Below are 20818 nucleotides of genomic sequence, written 5' to 3'. Positions count from 1 at the left end.
TCAGGGATAGTACTCAGAAATTGAGATGTACAAAAACAATGGAGAAAAATATATCTTACTAGAGTCTAACATTTATTCACTCAGTGGCTGGAAAAATTAAAAGGAAAAGTGAAGAACCTGTCAGTGCAAATAACATCAGTTTACTAATATGCAGTCAACTCAGGTTTGCTTAAATGCATTTATCAGATGCACATGATTCAATGTGTGAGCCAGAATACTGGGAACATTTTGAAATGACACTATTTTAAACACCTGTGTTCAAACACTGCCTGAATGAGCCAGTCCACATTTTTTGGTAGTGGCAGTACAAAAGGATCACATATTGTTGATGGCAGAATGTTGTTAGCTCCTAAGGCCACACACCAAGCTCCAGAGTTTAAAATCACAATATACAGAGATCTGAGTGAGCAGGTGTGATACAACTGTGAGTGGTGCTGAGGAAGAAAACAAGCTGCAAGCACCACTATTACAAGGGCAAAAGATGCCAGGTATACACCACTCTGCTGCCACCTTTCCATGGAAAAGGAACTCAGCGAAAAAGAATGTGAAGGAAGTATTTATAGAATGCTTCTAATTTATAAGAACACAAACACATGATTTATGATTTAAAACAATGCCCTACAAACTGAAAACATTACATTTATCAAATTATTTAACTTGGACGGATCTGCCTTTAGTATAAATTTTTTGTGGATGGTTCATACTTGAGCTATACCAAACAAATCTTAAAGTCTTATTATTTATATGCCAAAATTAATGCTGATAAAAATCTGCATCACACCATCAAGCTAAACAGACAGCCTACCAGGTACTAAATTGATAACGATGTGACAAACAGTAATTTGGAATAATAACAAAAAAGAACAGTGGTAATTAAAAACTATGACCAAAAATAATGAAAAAAAGCAAGCAAGAAAAATCACAACCAACTCAAGACAATACTATGATAAAATTCTTCCTAGAAAACTGCTAGAATTCCAGTTATCTGCAAGTACACATGAATAGTGGAAGATCTGTAACATTAGAATACTGAATTAGAATCCTTAGCAAACTTCTCTACATGCTAATTTTAGTTCTGAATACCAAGTTTTAGTAACCCCTAACTTATTAATTACTACCAAGTCCTTAGATATATGAAGAAATGAATTTAAGGAAATGGATACAATTTCATGTTCAGAACAAAGGACTGGAAATTTTGGATCCTTCCAAGGCCACCCTGAGAACTCTTAAGGCCCACTATGCCCTGCAGAGCCACTTGTTTAAATAACATTTTCAGTGCAAGATAAAATCTGTCTCCCTCTCCACCTTAATCCCACACACACACGGACAGAGTTCCAGAATTATGACGATATAAATACAAAATAACCATCAGAACTCGAACTACATTAGAAATGTAGATAGGGCATGATTACCCTTAAAATGTCTTACGCACTGCTTTGCAGTTTACAAAACTCTTTGATATGTATTATTTCATTAATATAATCCATCATGGGAAGATTAAATCTCCATTTAATTATTTTTATTATTATTTTCAACTGAAGTATAGTTGACATACAATATTATGTTAGTTTCAGGTGTACAACACAGTGATGTGACAATCAAATACATTATGAAATCATCACCATGATAAGTCCAATAACCATCTGTCACCATACAAAATTATTACATTACTGACTACATTCCTTATGCTGTATATTATATCCCCATGACTTGTTTACTTTGTAACTAAAAGTTTACATCTGTTAATCCCCTTTACCTATTTCACTCAGCTCCCCTCTGGCAACCAACAGTTTCGCTCTCTGTAAGCCTGTTTCTGTTTTATTTTGTTTGTCTATTTGTTTTATTTTTTAGATTCCACATATAAATGAGATCATATGGTACCTGTCTTTCCGTCTGACTTATTTCACTTAGTGAAATTATCTTCATTTTTAAAGATGAGAAGCCCAACGTCCAGAAAGTTAAGTGACTTGCTCAAGGTCAAGTTACACATTCAGCTAAGTGGCAGAGGACTGCCTGTTTTGCGGTACGCGGGCCTCTCACTGCCGCAGCCTCTCCCGCCGCGGAGCACAGGCTCTGGACGCGCAGGCCCAGCAGCCATGGCCCACGGGCGCAGCCGCTCTGCAGCATGTGGGATCCTCCCAGACCGGGGCACGAACCCGCGTCCCCTGCATCGGCAGGCGGACTCCCAACCACTGCGCCACCAGGGAAGCCCGACTTCCTGTTCTTATTTCTAGGTCTCTGTATCCCCCAGCTACCATAGGCCAAGTCTAGAAATCAAATGAAGTATGTAAAAAGGCTCTGCAAAACCAAAAGGAACTAGAAGGATCTTATTATGAAGATCATTAATCATTCACTGATGCACCAGCGAAATACCTATGACCAGGCCCTACCTGAGCAATTAAATCTCCCTATGGGCCAGTCATCAGGATTTTGAAAAGAGGCCCAGGTGATTTTAACATGCACCAGGTTGAGAACTCCTGATCTACATTAGATAATACAAATGGCAATAGCTCATTAACAAACATGTTTTCAACTATCAATTTAGTTTTACTTTTATATTTTCCTTTTATATCAATTAATCATCACTCCTTGGTTAGACATATTGTGGTAGTTTAAGAAAGCCAAAGTGCTGACTTTAGAGATCTCAGTATTAACTGTAAGAAAGATGTGTAACTCTGCTTAAGACTAATTACATGAAACTATGTTGTTCTGTCTTTTTTATAACTCTATTCTAGTCAATATTTAGAATATTCAAAGTACAGCCTTCAGTTTGTGCTATTAAGAACATTTAAAAATCATTATCTTCAACTGAAGGAAAAAAATACAACAATACTACATTTAAACCATATTAAATTTAAGTTGCATTCATTTGAGGAAGAGGAAGCTTTACTGTGTACTAAATACAATAAATAAAAATAATAGTAGAGGTAATTAATGGACAAATTAGATGACAATTAGCACTGAAAATCATTAAAAAAAAAACTGGATACTGGACCAACCTTACCTTTTGTAGACTTGTTGGATTCAACTGAGTTTTGTCAATTATTTTTATTGCGACCTAGAAAAAAATTAATATTTATGGATTTTAAGAATTTGGTCATTATAGACTAATTAGTAATAGTTTTGTAAATGCCCAGACATGTAGCATTGTTAAATAGCAAGCACGTAAGCAAACCTCAGAAACCTAAAACTCAACCAGTTACAATTATATTTTACACTTTATAAATATTTTAGAATTGACAAGAGGGGCTTCATGCAAATAAGGGTATTTTATAACATTTTACATTTAAGTTACCTATAGACACAGGGAAAAAAAGTCTCCCAGAAACCACCTCCTAACCCCTCCCAAAAGGGGAGAGAGATTATACAATGAAAACAATTCTAAAAATATGGCAATGTAGCAAATCTATTCATTATTTTCTGACACTTTAATTTTATCTGACTCTGGGATACAAGGGCAGGAACTATAGCTTTTATAGGTTTATACAGCCCAAAATGCTTTCTAGAGTGTCCGGCACAAAGTGGGAGCTGGTTAATTGAGTAAATATACGAACAAATAAGTTGGTGTTGAATCTGAAAACTTTAAAAACATCTAATTTCAATAAAAAAGCTCTTTAGAGAAGAGGAAGAGGCACTAGCTCTTCGAGAAGGAAAAGGCACTCTTAGAGAAGGAAAAGGCCCTAGCTTCAGATCAACAAGCTAACCAAATGAGTATGTACAGAGGCAACAAATGGGTCCCCTAGTAGTCTTTGTTCAAAAAGGGGTGAGGCAGTCTAAAAATAAGCCACTAAGATATAGGAAGAAAGAGCTACAGCTTCTAAGTATATGCACTTATCTTAAAAAAAAGAAAAAAAATTAAGTTGTACTAACCCTGCACCGACATCCTCACCTAGTCAGTCTGTCTTTTCTTGCTTAAAAATGAACTACGTGCACTGTGGTAACCTAAACGGGAGGAAAGTCCAAAAGGGAGGGGATATCTGTATGTGTATGGCTGATTCATTTTGTTGTGCAGTGGAGGCTAACACAACATTGTAAAGCAACCATACTCCAATAAAAATTAATTAAAAGAAAAAAGTGAACTACGGCTAACCAGAACTAGGAACTATGGATATCGAGAAGGGGGGATGGGGTGATGACAGGGGACGGAAGGAAACGTAAGTGAAGACAGAGGCTTTGCCATGAATTAGGGAACATAATTAACCCAGCTTTGCACCTGAGGTCCAGAACAACAAATGATCTCACCCCATGTCAATGAGGCTGTGTTCCTACTATGTGTCCCTCAGAACACAGATCCAATAAGAAGCACCACTGAAGAAAGGGACTATAGTCAAAGTCTGGGGAAAGTGTTCAAAGATTCTTTGTCAACGGTTCTAGAACTTTTTGGTCCCCTTTATATTCTTAAAGATTATGCTGGACTTCCCTGGTGGCGCAGTGGTTAAGAATCCACCTGCCAATGCAGGGGACGTGGGTTCGACACTGATCTGGGAAGATCCCACATGACACAGAGCAACTAAGCCCGTGAGCCACAACTACTGGGCCTGTGCTCTAGAGCCCACAAGCCACAACTACTGCGTCCACGTGTCACAACTACTGAAGCCCGTGTGCCTAGAGCCCGTGCTCCGTAACAAGAGAAGCCACCGCAGTGAGAAGCCCGCGCACCGCAACAAAGAGTAGCCCCCGCTCACCACAACTAGAGAAAGCCTGTGCGCAGCAATGAAGACCCAATGTAGCCAAAAATAAATAAATAAAATAATTTAAAAAAATTTTTTTTAAAGAAAAATAAATTAAAAATAAGTGCTGGGGCTTCCCTGGTGGTGCAGTGGCTGAGAGTCCGCCTGCCGATGCAGGGGACACGGGTTCGTGCCCCGGTCCGGGAAGATCCCACATGCCGCGGAGCGGCTGGGCCCGTGAGCCGTGGCCGCTGGGCCTGCGCGTCTGGAGCCTGTGCTCCGCAGTGCGGGAGGCCACAACAGTGAGAGGCCTGCGTACCGCAAAACAAAACAAAACAAAAAAAAACTGCTGAACAACTCATTTCAACATAATAATATTCAACAAATGGTGCCGGAGCGGGGCAGGGGATTCCCTGGTGGTGCAGTGCTTAAGAATCTGCCTGCCAATGCAGGGGACACGGGTTTGAGCCCTGGTCCGGGAAGATCCCACATGCCGCGGAGCAACTAAGTCGGTGAGCCACAACTACTGAGCCTGCGCTCTAGAGCCTGTGAGCCACAACTACTGAAGCCCAAGCGCCTAGAGCCCGTGCTCCGCGACAAAAGAAGCCACTGCAGTGAGAAGCCTGCACACTGCAACAAACAGTAGCCACTGCTCGCCACAACTAGAGAAAGCCCACACACAGCAACAAAGACCCAACGCAGCCAAAAATAATAAATAAAATTTAAAAATTAAAAAAAAGATGGTGCTGGGGAAATGATATCCACATGCAAAAGAATGAAGTTATCAGACTCTTAACCTAACATCAAATACAAAAATTAGCTCAGCGTGGATCAAAGACCTAAATCTACGACCTATAAAACTATCAAATTCTTAGAAGAAAACATAGGGCAAAGCTTCATGACATTTCAAATTTTATGCATCAAAAGACGTTATCAACAGAGTAAAAAGGCAACCCAAAGAATGGGAAATAATATTTGCAAATTACATATGTGATAAGGGATTAATATCCAGAATATACAGAGAACTCTGAAAACTCGACAAAAACCTGATTTAAAAATGGGCAAAGGGGCTTCCCTGGTGGCGCAGTGGTTGAGAGTCTGCCTGCCGATGCAGGGGACACGGGTTCGTGCCCCGGTCCAGGAAGATCCCACATGCTGCGGAGCAGCTGGGCCTGTGAGCCATGGCCGCTGAGCCTGCGCGTCTGGAGCCTGTGCTCCTCAACGGGAGAGGCCACAACAGTGAGAAGCCCGCATACAGCAAAAAAAAAGGCAAAGGACTTGAGATGTTTCTCCAAAGAAGATATACAAATGGTCAATAAGCACATAAAAAAGACGCTCAACATCCGTCATCATTAGAAAAATGCAAATCAAAACTAGGAAACACCACTCCACACCCATCAGGATGGCTTACTGCCAAAAACCCCCAGAAAATAATAAGCCTTTGTGAGGATGTGGAGAAACTGGAATCCCTGTGCACTGTTGGTAGGATTGTATAAAATGGTACAGCCACTGTTTAAAAAAAAAAAAAAAAAGTACAGAGTTCCTCAAAAAATTAAAAATAGAATTACCAGATGATCCAGCAGTTCCACTTCCGCTATGTACCCAGAACTGAAAGCAAGGATGGATGGACGGATTGATTGATTGACTGATTGATTTTTGGCTGTGTTGGGTCTTCGTTGCTGCGCCGCAGGGCGTCTCTAGTTGTGGTGACTGGGGGCTACTCTTCGTTGCGGTGCGTGGGCTTCTCAACAGCGGTGGCTTCTCTTGTGGTGGAGCACAGGCTCTAGGCGTGCAGGCTTCAGTAGTTGTGGCATGCGGGCTCAGTAGTTGTGGCTCGCAGGCTCTAGAGCACAGGCTCAGTAGTTGTGGCCCATGGGCTTAGTTGCTCCGCGGCATGTGGGATCTTCCCCTACCAGGGCTCAAACCCGTGTCCCCCCCTGCACTGGCAGGTGGATTCTTCACCACTGCGCCACCAGGTAAGCCCGAAAGCAAGGATTTAAAAAGCTATTTGTGCACCCATGTTCATAGCAGCATTATGCATAATAGCTAAGATGTGGAAGCAACTCAAGAGATCATCAAGGGGGACTTCCCTGGAGGTCCAGTGGTTAGGACTCCACACTTCCACTGCAGGGGGCACAGGTTCAATTTCTGATCAGGGAACTAATATCCCACAAGCCACGTAGCATGGCCAAATAAAAAAGTTCATCAAGGGATTAATGGAAAAGCTTAACGAGGCACATCCATAAGATGGAATATTATTCAGTCTTATAAAGGAAGGAAATTCTGGCACCTGCTACAACATGGATGAACCTTGAGGACACTATGCTAAGTGAAATAAAACAGTCACAAAAATACAAATACTGCATGCTTCCACTCTTATGAGGTCCCTAGAGTATTCAAAAGCATAGCGACAGAAAGGAGAATGGTGGTTGCCAGGGGCTGGGGGGAGGGGGGAGGGGGGATTTAATGGGCGTAGGGTTTCAGTTTTATAAGATGTAGAGTTCTAGAGATGAATGGTGGTGGTGGCTGCACAGCATTATGGATGTATTTAATACCACTGAAATATACACTTTAAAACAGTTAAGATAATACGTTTTATATGTATTTTATCGCAATAAAAAAATTGGGAAAAAAAGTCTATTAGTGTTAATATAAATAACATTTTAATGAAATTCTCAAATGTCCTCCTGTAGTCAATCTGTTATGATATCACACGTCACATACTTCTGGAAAATTCTACTGTACGCTCGTGAGAAAGAATGGAAGAAGCAAATAATGTCTTAAATAGTATTACCAAAACAGTTTTGATTTTGCAGACCCCCTAAAATGGTCTCAGAAAACCTCCAGGGGTCCACATCCCTACTTCAAGAACTGCTGCACTATTCATATTAAAGCTTTTGTTTTTTTTTTTTAACTGATTAACTTGGTTTAAAGCCTCCATCTGCCCATGCTATTTGATTACTTCCTATGAACCTATTAACCTCCTAAGGAGCTAAAGAAAGGGAAAGACTGCAGCAAGGCATCCAGTGAGTCTGACCCTGAAGTACAAGGAACCCACCGCCCCTTCACCCCTGACTGGGGAAGGCAAAAAATCAGAATTGGTGGAGGAGGGAGAGTTAATGAGTGTGTGTGCTTGCAAAAAGCAAAGTCAAAATTCTGATTCTATATTTTGAAAATATAAGTCTTGATGGAAACTACAGTAAATGAATCTAAAGGAAATACTGGCTGCTGGAATATGCAAACAATGACCACCTTGTGCATAACTCAATGGGGAGAAGACATCCTGCTATAGCCCTAGAGCACTACCTGTACACAAGAAGCATTCAATAAACGCTTACTGGGGTGATCTGAGGCCTTGAATACTCGCATTAGTAACCACACATACATCAGAGATGGAGATAGAACAGTGAAGAAACAGGGTTTCTGGTGCTTTAACAAATACCAATGTGTGTTTTTTTGGGTTTTTTTGCGGTACGCGGGCCTCTCACTGTTGTGGCCTCTCCCGTTGCAGAGCACAGGCTCTGGACGTGCAGGCTCAGCGGCCATGGCTCACGGGCCCAGCCGCTCCGCGGCATGTGGGATCTTCCCGGACCAGGGCACGAACCCGTGTCCCCTGCATCGGCAGGCAGACTCTCAACCACTGCGCCACCTGGGAAGCCCACCAATGTGGTTTTAAAATTCCATTATTTTAAAGCTGAGGGAACTCCCCGGCAGTCCAGTGGTTAGGACTCTGCATTTCCACTGAACGGTGCACAGGTTCGATTCCTGGTCAGGGAACTAAGATCCTGCAAGCTGTGTGGCACGGCCAAAAAAGAAAAAAATAATTTAAAGTTGAATGAATGAATTTTCTTCAAACTTTACTTTCATATGTAATTTTATGTGGTATACTTGGATCTCCAAAAGATCCAAGGGATTTCCATCTCCCAAAGGGATTTCCAAAGAAACCCCTTCAATAACACTGTTCTGGCCACAATTCTGTTTTCTTCCTCATTCTCATGGCCAAATCCATCAAAAATGCTGCCTTTCCAGTTCCTCTTTCCTCTGATCTTCTGAGACTTTGTTTCTATTCTCATGATAGGCCCCTTGATCACTAGTTTCTTCCGGTTCTGCTCAATATCCACCTTCTAAAGATTCTATTCTGATTTTGTTACTATACATTTTCATTTTCAAGTACTGCTGTTCAAAAAGTATCTAAAGCAAAAACAGAAAAAAAAATGTGTTGCATTCAGCTAAATCAAACTGTAGAAGAGAGTCATTTTATCAAAAGCAAGTGTCCTCAGAGTGAAACATTATCATTTAACATGATGTGTGTATGTGTGTCAATGAAAACTGAGGGGGAAGCTCCTAATCCCCTCTTCCTTCCAGTTCCCTTGCTGGGATGACTCACTACCAAAATAACCTTGGCCCAGAGCTGGAGCCTGGAGAAGAGCTCAGACCTCGAGGTCACCAAAAGAGGAGGCAACTGTGGGGCATCACTTAGGTGCCTCAGAAAGATGCAGACTGGAGAGAAGACCACTGACTCATTCCCAAGGTTGTGGAGGATGTGTGTGTGTGTGTGTATGTGTGTGTGTGTGCGCGTGCATGTGTGTGTGCGCATGCATGCGCGCACAGCAAAAGCCAAGGGAATTCACTAGGCAAGGAAACAGGAGTGTCCCTGGCACTTGTGTAAAGTTCTGGGAAATTCCATTTATTCACTCTGACGCCTAAAGCAAAGTGGAAAATTACAAAATAGGGATAAAGAGAGCTCACACGTGAGAAGGGCTTCCCCCCGCCCCCCCCCCCAACATTCCTCAAATCAAGAGTCCAACAAACCTGCAGCAAATACTCACTGGAGGAAAAAGCCGTATCTTCCACTTCCTGTCAATTAACCACTGGTCAAAAGATCCTTACACCCTGCTCCTGACTGGTGTTAAAGCATCTACAACCACCAGCATCTACAAGAGCAGGCAGAAAAAAGATCCCAAGTCCTTTAAGAGGACACAATAATCCAGAAGAACGGTATATTAGTCAGCTCAGGCTGTCAAAACAAAAAATACCACAGACTGGGCAGCTTAAAGAGCAGAAATTTATTTTCTCTCAGTTGGAAGCTGGAAGTCAGAGATCGGGGTGCCAGCATGGGCAGTTCCTCTTGGCTTGCAGATGACCACCTTCTCACTGTGTCCTTACAAGTGGAAGAAAGCAAGCAAGCTCTCTGGTGTCTCTTTTTATAAGGACACTAATCCTATCAGATCAGGGGCCTACCCTTATGACCTAATTTAACCTAATTATTTCCACAAAGGCCCTACCTCCAAACAGGCTTTAACATCTAAATTCTGGGGGACACAATTCAGTCTACAGCAACGGAGAACAAGCCTATCAACTATAACAGCTCCCTACAAAATAAAACTTCAAATCAAAACCTAACAATACAAACAAAATGGGTGAATGGCACAAGCACAGGGTGGAGTAAAAGAGGCAGACACAAAATAATAAATACTGTATGATTCCATTAGTAAAATTTTAAGAGAAAAAAACAGAATATGGTGTTTTAGAAGTCAGGATAGTGGTTATCTTGGGGAGGAAGGACAGTGAAATGATTAGAAGGAGGTACAAAGGAGGACTTCTGGGGTTCGAGTCATGGTATATTTTTGCCCTGGGTCATGGTTAACCAAATGTTCACACTTTTTCTGGATGTGTGCTATATATCAATAAGGAGTTAATTTTTAAAAGTCAGTGATGACTTTAAAAGAGTATAGTGAAGTCAATAGATAATGATGCTTAAAACTGAAAAAATAATTAAGAATAAAACATGCTATTAAAATATATGAAAGTAAAACATAAAGAATCAGTTTGAAAGACTGAAAGTGGCCATCTTAGGAGATTAGGAAATTGTGGGAGGGGGCAGGGAACACATTAAAAAAAAAAGCCTTGACTCTTTAAACTGTATAATATATAATTAACTTGAATAAAAATAACAATGAAAAGCTCCTTCATACCCATAATGAGGACACTCAGTTAAAGATGGCATACTAATCACATGCATTCTCTCTTCTTCCACCTGACAGTCCAATTAAACAATAAAGACAAAATGACAAAGAATGGCAAAGAGAATGGGAGAGGGGGCATCAGCAGACAAGTGACTTTAAATAATTTCTGGGGGACAAAAATCAGAGGCACCCAGAGCAGGGCACATACAAGCCTAGAGTATGCTCTAAGAAGGGTGCAATCCAGGAAAAACTCAGTAATGACCAGAGAAAATAACTCAGTGCCTTGAATACGGAAGGTCCCAGCGAAAGGCCAACTTTCCTCCCAGCCACCGTGAAGCCAAGCCAGGCACCTGAGCAGCACCTTCCACACACCTCATGTAGAGAGCTCTCAATGTGCTTCTTATTTCTCCGCTCTTAAAAACGTTTTCAAGAATCAGACATCTGAGGAAAGCCCATACCCCTTTTCTAATACCCCTTCCCATATATCTGTTGTTAGGGGAAAATACCAGTAACAATTAACCCTCCTCCTTCAGAAAAAAAAGGACAGTTGATTCACGTTATTCACGGTAATTACATTCTATGAAGTCAGTCTGAACACTGAACTAGTGAATACTGAACCACTGTTCCTAGGGGGAAAGAGTTAAGACTCCTGTGAGCCCCTGGTCATAACATTTTCATCAACTGATCAATACATAATCTTGTTTTATGTGTGTTTCTGCTTAAGGATACCTCATTTACTACACATTATTGATTCATTAACACTGAACAGCACCATCTAACTCATGCCTGAATGAAGCTTACCTAACAAATGTATTTTCTCTGTAAGGCACGTCAAAGCCTTGCACTTAGGAACACTGGCTAATACCGCAGCCCTACAGTTGGGGGCCATTTTAAACAATAAAATCACCAACAAAATGCACAAAGATGTGGAAAATGTGTACTAAATAACCACAAAAAGGGCATGTGTTTATAGTATGAAGGGTGAAAGAAGGCAGAGTGTCACCTTGTTGGGCCTCAGCTGGGGAAACGCACATTAAGCAATTCAAACTTTTTGCTGCTCTGTGCGTGTCTGAAAAAGACTGCAAAAGCACAGCGAGTACTGATTTTTGGGATTACAAATAATTTGTAGTATGTGAATTTGCAAGTATGGAATTTGTGAATAATGGGATTGACTGTATCTGTTCCGAAGATGGATAGTGATGGTTGCAAACACTGCAAATGTACTTAATGCCATTGAGCTGCACTTAAAAATGGCTACAATGGTAAATGTTATGCATATTTTACCACAATAAAAAAAAAGTGTCACAGCTATGTAATTAAGTGATTTTTAATTTGTGGGAACTGGGTTTATGTGAATACTCCACAATGAACCATGATGATCATCTTTACCATTTTCAGCTGTATCTGTTATCAGACTTATACTAAGGCTATCTTTACCGTCCTGCTTGCTCGCTTCCAAAACAAATAGTTATTGAGTATTTAGAGGCCAAGGATAAATGAGGTTCAAGACTGAATCTTTTTCCCTCTGGCCTCTCTCTGGTTTCTCCTCTAGTGTAGGAGAGAGGACACAGACTGACAATAAAAGCATACAGCCACAAGAGCACAATAACAAGCTGAGAAGACAACAGTGGGAAAGCTATTTCAATAACTTTGTGAAAGAGAGAGAAGAGACAACAGAGGAAAGGACACTATAACCAGAAACAGTGTGATTTCCCCAGCATGACTTGGAAACGGCTCCAGACTTGGAGGTCCCAGGGGACCAAAGGTGACAGGGGAGCTGTTAGGCTAATTCCAAAGTCAAAAGTCTGTATAAAGAATGCTGCTGCTCCCCAACCAAACCAATGACCACCGGTTCTTAAGGGACTGTAAACTTATTCTGCGGAGAAGACAACGAGGCTCTGGACTCAAGGTCAACAGGCCCAGGAGAGGGCAGGAGTGAGGCATGGAGATGAAAAGGGGCGGGGGGGGGCGGGGCAGAGATTAAGTGTCAGACTGCCGCTGAGGGGTGGGACCATGGCTCCTCTCGGGCAGAACAGAAGATTCTTAACCTAGAGAACAGAATGGTCGCAGAGAAGAGATCTAAAGACAAAGATATCTGGGTACTCCAATAAAAGCACTGGATGACTCCCAAAGGAAAGTTTTGTGGTCAAACATATCCTATACATGCAAACCAGCTTCTGATCAGTTTCTTAGGGTTCCACCTTAAACAGACACAGACAACCAGGGGTTACCAGATTCCAAAGAAAGTCTCTGTATGAAAGACAGACACCAAGAAAGAATCCCAGAGAAAAGAGAAACAATGTAGGGAGCAAAAAATCTACTTTAAAAAAAAAAAAAAGAAGAAAGCTTTTACTATCCTCAGAGAGTTAACAGAAGAAACAGTATTGATACCAGAACTGGATACTACAAATATCAGAAAAGGAAAGAGCTAGGAGGAGGACACATGCAGGGACTCAAACAAATTTAACAGAAAGATTGGAAGATAAAGTTAAAGACATCACTCAGAAAGTAAAATAGAAACAGAGACAGAAAACCAAGACATGTAGATAAATAAGTAAATAGGTAAATAAAATAAATAATCAAGGCTCTTGGGAATTCCCTGGCAGTCCAGTGGTTAGGACTCGGCACTTTCACTGCTAGGGCCCAGGTTCAATCCCTAGTCAGGAACTAGGATGCTGTAAACCACATGACACAGCCAAAAAAAAAAAGGAATTCTAGAATGACGATTTTTAAATAATAAAATGAGACAATTCTCCAGAACTGAAAGACAAGAATGTTTATATTGAAAGGGTTCAATGAGCACCAGGAACAAAGAATGAAGACCAACTCCTTGGCACTTCACTGTGAAATTTCTCAACAGCATGGATAAATGAGAAGAGTCTAAAAAGCTGCTAGAAAGGTGGGGGGAAAAGCCATTTACACTGTTTTACTCTAGACTTTGTAACTACCAATATCGGAAAACCCACTACGATCTTAATCTTGAGTTTCCCACTCTCTAACCACCTCCTCCTAACTTTCCCACCCACCCACTCTAGAATCCCAATGACTATCTGAACTCACCGGGATCCACAGCCATTGATCCCACCACCTTCTTATGGTCTGCCTTCTCCCTCAAGTACTTACTTCCTACTTAAATCTATTGTCTTTAATTGAAATCACTCCCTTGGGTATTCCAAATCAATGCCCTTGCTCTGTTTCCATTTCACTACTTACTATAATAAAATCCCAACCATCTACAAATGCTATGCCTGTGTCTGGTTAACTGAATGTTGCTGGACAGTAAATTACATCCAGGCTGTCTATTCCCGATTTAAATCCATGATCAGTAACCTCAGGGAAGTGTTAAGGCTGCCTGGTAATTCTACTATATTTCTCAGTCCATTCACTCTCCTACTAACCTGTTAATTACTGTAACTTTCTCAGATCTCTAATATCTCCTATCTCCTTGACAGTCACATTCTCAGTTGGTAATCTTGCTTTCTATTTTACTGAAAAAAGAGCTGCAATGAGAAGAAAACTTCTCAAGCTCCCACCCTCATATAGAACCACTCACCTGCAGAATATTGGCATAGTACCCTCTACTTTCCTCCTACTTCTAAGGACTGTCCACGTTATCCAAAGACAATACCTCTACCACCCCCTCTCACCCATTCCAGCACGTCTCCTCAAAGCACCATTTTTACCCTTTCCCTTAAATTATTCCCATTAGCAGACAAACATGTTGGTATTTTGCCCATCTTTTTTTTTTTTTGAGGTACGTGGGCCTCTCACTGTTGTGGCCTCTCCCGTTGCGGAGCACAGGCTCCGGACGCGCAGGCTCAGCGGCCATGGCTCACGGGCCCAGCCGCTCCGCGGCACGTGGGATCTTCCCGGACCGGGGCACGAACCCGTGTCCCCTGCATCGGCAGGCGGACTCTCAACCACTGCTCCACCAGGGAAGCCCTTGCCCATCTTTTAAAAATTATCTTGGCCTGACATCTCCCTGTAGCCACTACCCCATTCATCTGTGCCTTGAAAGCACTATCTTGCTGTTTTTAACCTCTACCCACCTATTCTCTCTTGAACTAATATGTTACATCATATGCATCGGTACTGCAAGGTATTTGAAAGATATGTTGGATCAATTTGCAGAAAATACATAGAACCATGAGAAAGTTGAAAAAAAAAACCCACAAAACTTGAGGCAACTATTAATTCTAGACAAAATAAAAAATTATATAAGAAAATAAATTATTGTGGTCCAACACTGAACAACATTTACATAGCTTAAGTTAAAAAAAAATCTAACTTTAACCAAATACATCATTGCAATAGAAAGGCTGAGGAAAGGAAAGTAGATGTGGAAGTGAATCATAAGAAAGCTATATCCATCTTCCATAAGGAGAAAGTCAGTGATGTCTACAATTATAAATCAGGAGATAACCAAAAGACTATCAGAAAAAAGAGCCTAGAAAATTGAAAGTAGGAGCCTTTGATTAATGGTACTGAATGATAAAGAGGAGGCAAAGAAAGTCTGATTTTAGTTAGAAGCTTTTTAGTATTATTTGACTTTTTAAGCTATATGCATGTATTACTTTGGAAAATAATTTTTTAAGGCAGTAAAAAAACAGTCTCAATTAAGTACCAAATGACAGATACAAGTGAGTTCTTCTGCAGTTCATGTTAGGGGAGAGATTCCTAGGGGCCTATGAAAATAACTATGGGGAAAAATGAACTTGAAAGAAAAACTTGACTTGAAAGAAAACTGTAATATTAAAACAAACAATTATTTCAAAAACCAAAATAATCTTCAGCTGTGAAAAGCTAGCCAAAACCAAGACAGAAGATGGAACTAACATCCCCAAATCCCAAATATGGGATAGCTGCTTCTATGACAATAGGTAGCATTTTCATCAAAGAGTTAAATCAGATGAATTTTATGACTGGTTCCTGTATTTTTAAATATATATAAAATAAGGATTTTGGTGTTTTTCTGGTCTAAAAATTAAGAACCATCCTAGAGAGACAGGTCTCATCTACAGTGGACTTCTACCACAATCATTCTATTTAAAGACTTGATTAGAAACTGTTCACTAGATGTAAGACGTTCTCTTGGTTATAATTCATTAATCTAATTTGTCTGTTCACAGGAGTTCCCTGGCGGTCCAGTGGTTAGGATGCGGCACTCTCACTGCCAAGGGCCTGGATTCAATCCCTGGACGGGGAACGAAGATCCCAAAAAGTCATGCGGTGCGCACCCCACCCCCCACAAAACAAATAAAACAGAAAAAAACCACAAAAACTAATTTGTCTGTTCAGTAAAAATGCCATTCTTCCATCACATAAATTTTCTTGATTATCTTTTATGTTCACAATGTCCTTGTGACGTAAGTGCATGATATAGATTATCCCCACTCTCTTCTTTCAGGGAATTCTTTCCACTATATAATTCTACTACATTGCTAGTCTTATCCCAATGACAGCAATTAAAACTGTCTCTTTAACATATAGTAACTCTTTATCTCCTACTGACTCAGAATGAATTAAGTCTCTGAATCACCAACACCACTTTCTGGTGCACTCCGGGTTTCCTTTAGTGCTCTTACTACCTCAATAGGAAAGATACATCACATTCCCATAAAAGGGCAAGAGAATGCTGATGGAAAAACTTTAGTTTCTAGTGGGCTGAGAACAGTACCAAGTGATAAAAATAATAACTAGACTAGAGTTTTAAGTTTCTTTAGGAATATTATACTATAATAAACCTGTAATAAAACCAACTTTCTAGAAAAACTTCAGTTTTTTACCATATGACCCAGCAATCCCACTCCTGGGTTATCTTAGAGAAATAAAAATTTATGTTCACACAGAAACCTGTACAGGAATGTTTATAGCAGCTCTATTCATAATTGCCAAACATGAAAACAACTCAAATGTCCTTTAGTGTAGGAGTGGATACAAACTGTGGTCCAGTCATACAATGGAATACTACTCAGCAATAAAAAAGAACACACTGGGCTTCCCTGGTGGCGCAGTGGTTGAGAGTCCACCTGCCGATGCAGGGGACGCGGGTTCGTGCTCCGGTCCGGGAAGATCCCACGTGCCGCGGAGCGGCTGGGCCCGTGGGCCATGGCCGCTGGGCCTGCGCTCCGCAGTAGGAGAGGCCGCGACAGTGAGAGGCCCACGTACCGCAAAAAAAAAAGAACAAACTAAGAATACTATATGCAACAACCTGGATCAATCTCAAAGGCATTAGAGAAGATATACTGTATGATCTCATTTACTTGACAGACTTGAAACAAACAAAATTAAGAGGATGAAGAATAGACAGGTGGTTGCAGGAGGTTATGATGGGGGAGGGAGCAACCATAAAGGGACCACAAGGGAATTTTCTGAGGTAATGGGACTGTTCTGTTATCTTGATTACGGTACTGGTAACATCAATCTATAAATGTGTTAAAATTCATAGAACTGTACATCAAAATAAAAAATGATGTATAATTTAAAAAATAACATCAACTTGCTTAATTCTGATATCCAAAATAAGAGTAAGTTCAAAAGGTGCTCAGATACAAGATGTTATGCAAATTTGGTAGCCTTCCCATATATTCACAAACCCCATTCACAACAGCAACAAAAATTATAAAACACTTTGGAATGAACATAACAAGAACTATGCAAAATCCAGATGAAGAAAATTATGAACCTTAAAAACAAAATCGAGACACACTTCATAAGCCTGGATAGAAACAGTTGGTATCATCAAAACAGCAAATTGCCTCCCAAATCAGTTTGTAAATTCAATTAATTTCATCAAAATTAATCCAATCAAAATTCCAGTAAGGCTGTTTTTAGAACATGGCAACCTATTTCTAAAATTCATCTGACTGGGTGTTCCCTGGAGGTCCAGTGGTTACCACTCAGCACTGTCACTGCCATGGCCTGGGTTCAATCCCTGGTCGGTGAAGTATGATCCGGCAAGCTGTATGGTGCCACCAAAATAATGAAATGGAATGAAATGAAATGAAATAAAATTCATCTGACAGAGTAAATTGCAAAAAAGAGCAATGAAATTTTTTAAAAATAAGAATAATCAGCAGGGGACTTAACCTACTCCAAAAAAATCAAAACGTACAATCAAAAGGTGCAGTAATAAAAACACCATGATATGGGTACAAAACTAAATAAATGAAATCAGAGAAACAAAAGGGAATTTAATAAACAGGGGGAGAGAACAGATGATCTGGGACAAGCAGTAATGCACACAGGGGGAAAAAAATTAGAGCCCTACACCTCATACTAATCCCCCAAAATACATACCAAATGAATTAAACATTCAGTTGCCAGCCACAGGAGTATTTGAAGAAAAAACAGAATCAATTTAAAAAATCCTGGAAGTAAACCTTTCTCACCAAGACATGAAACCCAGACAGATCAGACTGATCAGACTGATGTCTGAAACACATAAAATGTTTAAATCGCTAAGATTTAAAAGAGAAAAAGAAAGATGGATAAAGGACATACAACAGGAAACTTATTTTAAAAAGAAAATGACACAAATATACGAAAATATCATCAATCTAAGTAGTTATCAGGAAAAAGCAATCTTTTTTTAAAAATAGATTTATTGCTCATCTGATAGACAAAAATTATCTACAATGTTAGTAACGGTGTAGAAAAATGGGCACTCTCATTCATTCCGGTAGGGCTAATAAAATAGTAAAACGTTCTCTCAAAACCAATTTAGCAGAACCTATTACAGTATCAAATATTCGTCCCCTCTGACCCAGGACCTCCACACTTCTAGGAATTTATCCTACAGAAACACTCTTAATGAGAGCACAGAAAGTTGTTAAAGAACGTTCACTGCAGATATTTGTAATAGCAAAACAATCAGAAACCACCCAATGCCTACCAACGGGGGTGAACTACGGTGCCAGCACACACTGGAAGATGACGTTCCATTAAACATAATGTCAGATCTATGAGCACTAAGATCCAGACGTGATCAAGTATGTTGCTAAGAAAAATTACCATTAAGTCCCATGAGTCCCTTTTTGTTAAAATAAACAAAAAGTTACTGTGTATATAAAAAACTGTGGTAATCTACACCAAACTGCTGAAAATGATCCTCTTTGAGGAGAGAAAGTTTAAGGAATTTTATTTTCTACATAACGAATTTCTATAATGTTTACATTTTATATGATTCTGGTTAAGACCTACAATAGGGGGAAAAAAAGAATAAAATTGTTTATTTCAAATTTTTAAAAAAGTGTTTTAATTTACGCACTATCTAGTCAGATTCAAGCCATTTCTGGAGAGAGAACCTACTAGATATAAACATGGTAAGCAACACTCCAGCACACATGTTATGTAAAAGGAGAGAGGGTCTGTCTGTTCCACTCCTCTTTTAACCCACCATCTCTACCTATGTAAGGAAACTGGCCAAGCAACCACTCGAGATTGGTGGGGGAAATAAACTCAGAGGTTTTGTTCCTTATTTCAAAAATTTTTGATCAAGGGCAGCAAAGAAACCTGCACCCATTCATGCTATTTACTGATTCCAAAAGCAGTCCAGGCATCTCTACAACCAGGAGTCTTAACCAGGGAACTGTCACTAAAATTGAGATGAAATGTGAAGAGGCAAATTTTTAGTTACAGTCTTTACTTAAGACTCCAGTTAGCATAGACCAATGCTCCCCAACCTTCTTCAGGTCCCAGCACACACAGAAAATCAGAATATTTGTAGGGCAAATTATAGCAAACCCAGGGTGGGTCCTGCTCCAGCAGCCCTTAGCATGGTGGGCTGCAGGCATCAGTACCATGGCACATCTGTAATACCACCTTGGCACACATATCAGGAGGCTTTGGTACATGGGAAGCATTTCTTTTTAAAGCTTCCTTCAAAAGTAACATGAAATTCATTCAATAAATATTTGTTAAGTACCTAATATGTGCCAAGCATGATAAAGTACTAATGTCTACCCTATAGACTAGAGGGGGAAGACAGGTTAATAAGCAATTCCAACATAATTGTAATTGTAATAGTAAAACATAATTGTTTATGTAATTTTAATAGTAAAACATGCTATCTAAGGAAAGTATCAGAATTTTTAACATGAATCCCATGCCTGGGGAAAGGGAGTCTGTCAATGACTACTTTCCAGAAGAAGTGACTCCTGTACAAAAGGGTGAAGTGTATTTTAGGCAAAGGAATTGCAGGTACAAAGATCCAAATGCAATAAACTATGTCAAAAATAAAGAAAAAGGCAGAACAGTTCTCTACTGCACAAGTAGAATGTGAGGAGGGAGTTAGTTTAGTAGCAGTTTCGTAAAAAAATATTTATTTATTAATTATTATTATTTTTGGCTGCGTTGGGTCTTAGTTGCTGCACTAAGACCTTTCTCTAGTTGTGGCAAGCAGAGGCTACTCTTCGTTGCAGTGAGTGGGCGTCTCACTGTGGTGGCTTCTCTTGTTGCAGAGCACGGGCTCTAGGCGCCCAGGCTTCAGTGGTTGTGGCACGTGGGCTCAGCAGTTGTGGCTCGCGGGCTCTAGAGCGTAGGCTCAGTAGCTGTGGAGCACGGGCTTAGTTGCTCCGTGGCATGTGGGGTCTTCCCGGACCTGGGATCAAACCCGTGTCCCCTTGCATTGGCAGGCGGATTCTTAACCACTGCACCACCAGGGAAGTCCCTATTAATTATTTTATTATCTATTTATTTTGGCTGTGCCAGGTCTTAGGTGAAGCAGGCAGGATCTTCACTGCAGCATGTGGGATCCTTTAGTTGCATTTAGTCGCGGCATGCACGCAGGATCTAGTTCCCCGACCAGGGACTGAACCCAGGCCCCCTGCACTGGGAGAGCGGAGCCTTACCCACTGGACCACCAGGGAAGTCCCTAGTAGCAGTCTTTTGTTTTTAATTAACTTATTTTTATTATTTTTAAATTTTTGGCTGCGTTGGGTCTTCGTTGCTGTGCGCGGGCTTTATCTAGTTGCAGTGAGCGGGGGCTACTCTTCATTGTGGTGTGCAGGCCTCTGATTGCGGTGGCTTCTCTTGCTGCTGAGCACCGGCTCTAGGCACATGGGCTTCAGTACTTGTGGCCCGTGGGCTCCACAGAGCAGGCTCAGTAGTTGTGGCCCACAGGCTTAGTTGCTCCGCAGCATGTGGTATCTTCCTGAACCAGGAATCGAACCCGTTTCCCCT

At 40.6% G+C, this 20818-nt stretch overlaps 1 protein-coding gene across 7 annotated transcripts in view; it reads right to left on the bottom strand.

Moving 5' to 3' along the window:
* Positions 1–20818, bottom strand: part of MARK3 (microtubule affinity regulating kinase 3) — a 108297-nt gene that overhangs the window by 66558 nt on the left and 20921 nt on the right. For all 7 annotated transcript variants that reach the window (XM_029239641.1, XM_029239638.1, XM_029239640.1 and 4 more), the window contains exon 3: positions 3005–3058. In XM_029239641.1, coding sequence (XP_029095474.1) covers positions 3005–3058 — 54 coding nt within the window. The remainder of the gene's footprint in view (positions 1–3004; positions 3059–20818) is intronic.

Source organism: Monodon monoceros, unplaced genomic scaffold (genome assembly GCF_005190385.1).
Source record: "Monodon monoceros isolate NGI ecotype Baffin Bay Population unplaced genomic scaffold, NGI_Narwhal_1 Super_Scaffold_21, whole genome shotgun sequence".
NCBI classification, from domain to species: Eukaryota; Metazoa; Chordata; class Mammalia; order Artiodactyla; family Monodontidae; genus Monodon; species Monodon monoceros.
The sequence above is the reverse complement of the archived record's forward strand: the minus strand, read 5'-3'. Positions and strand labels throughout refer to the sequence as shown.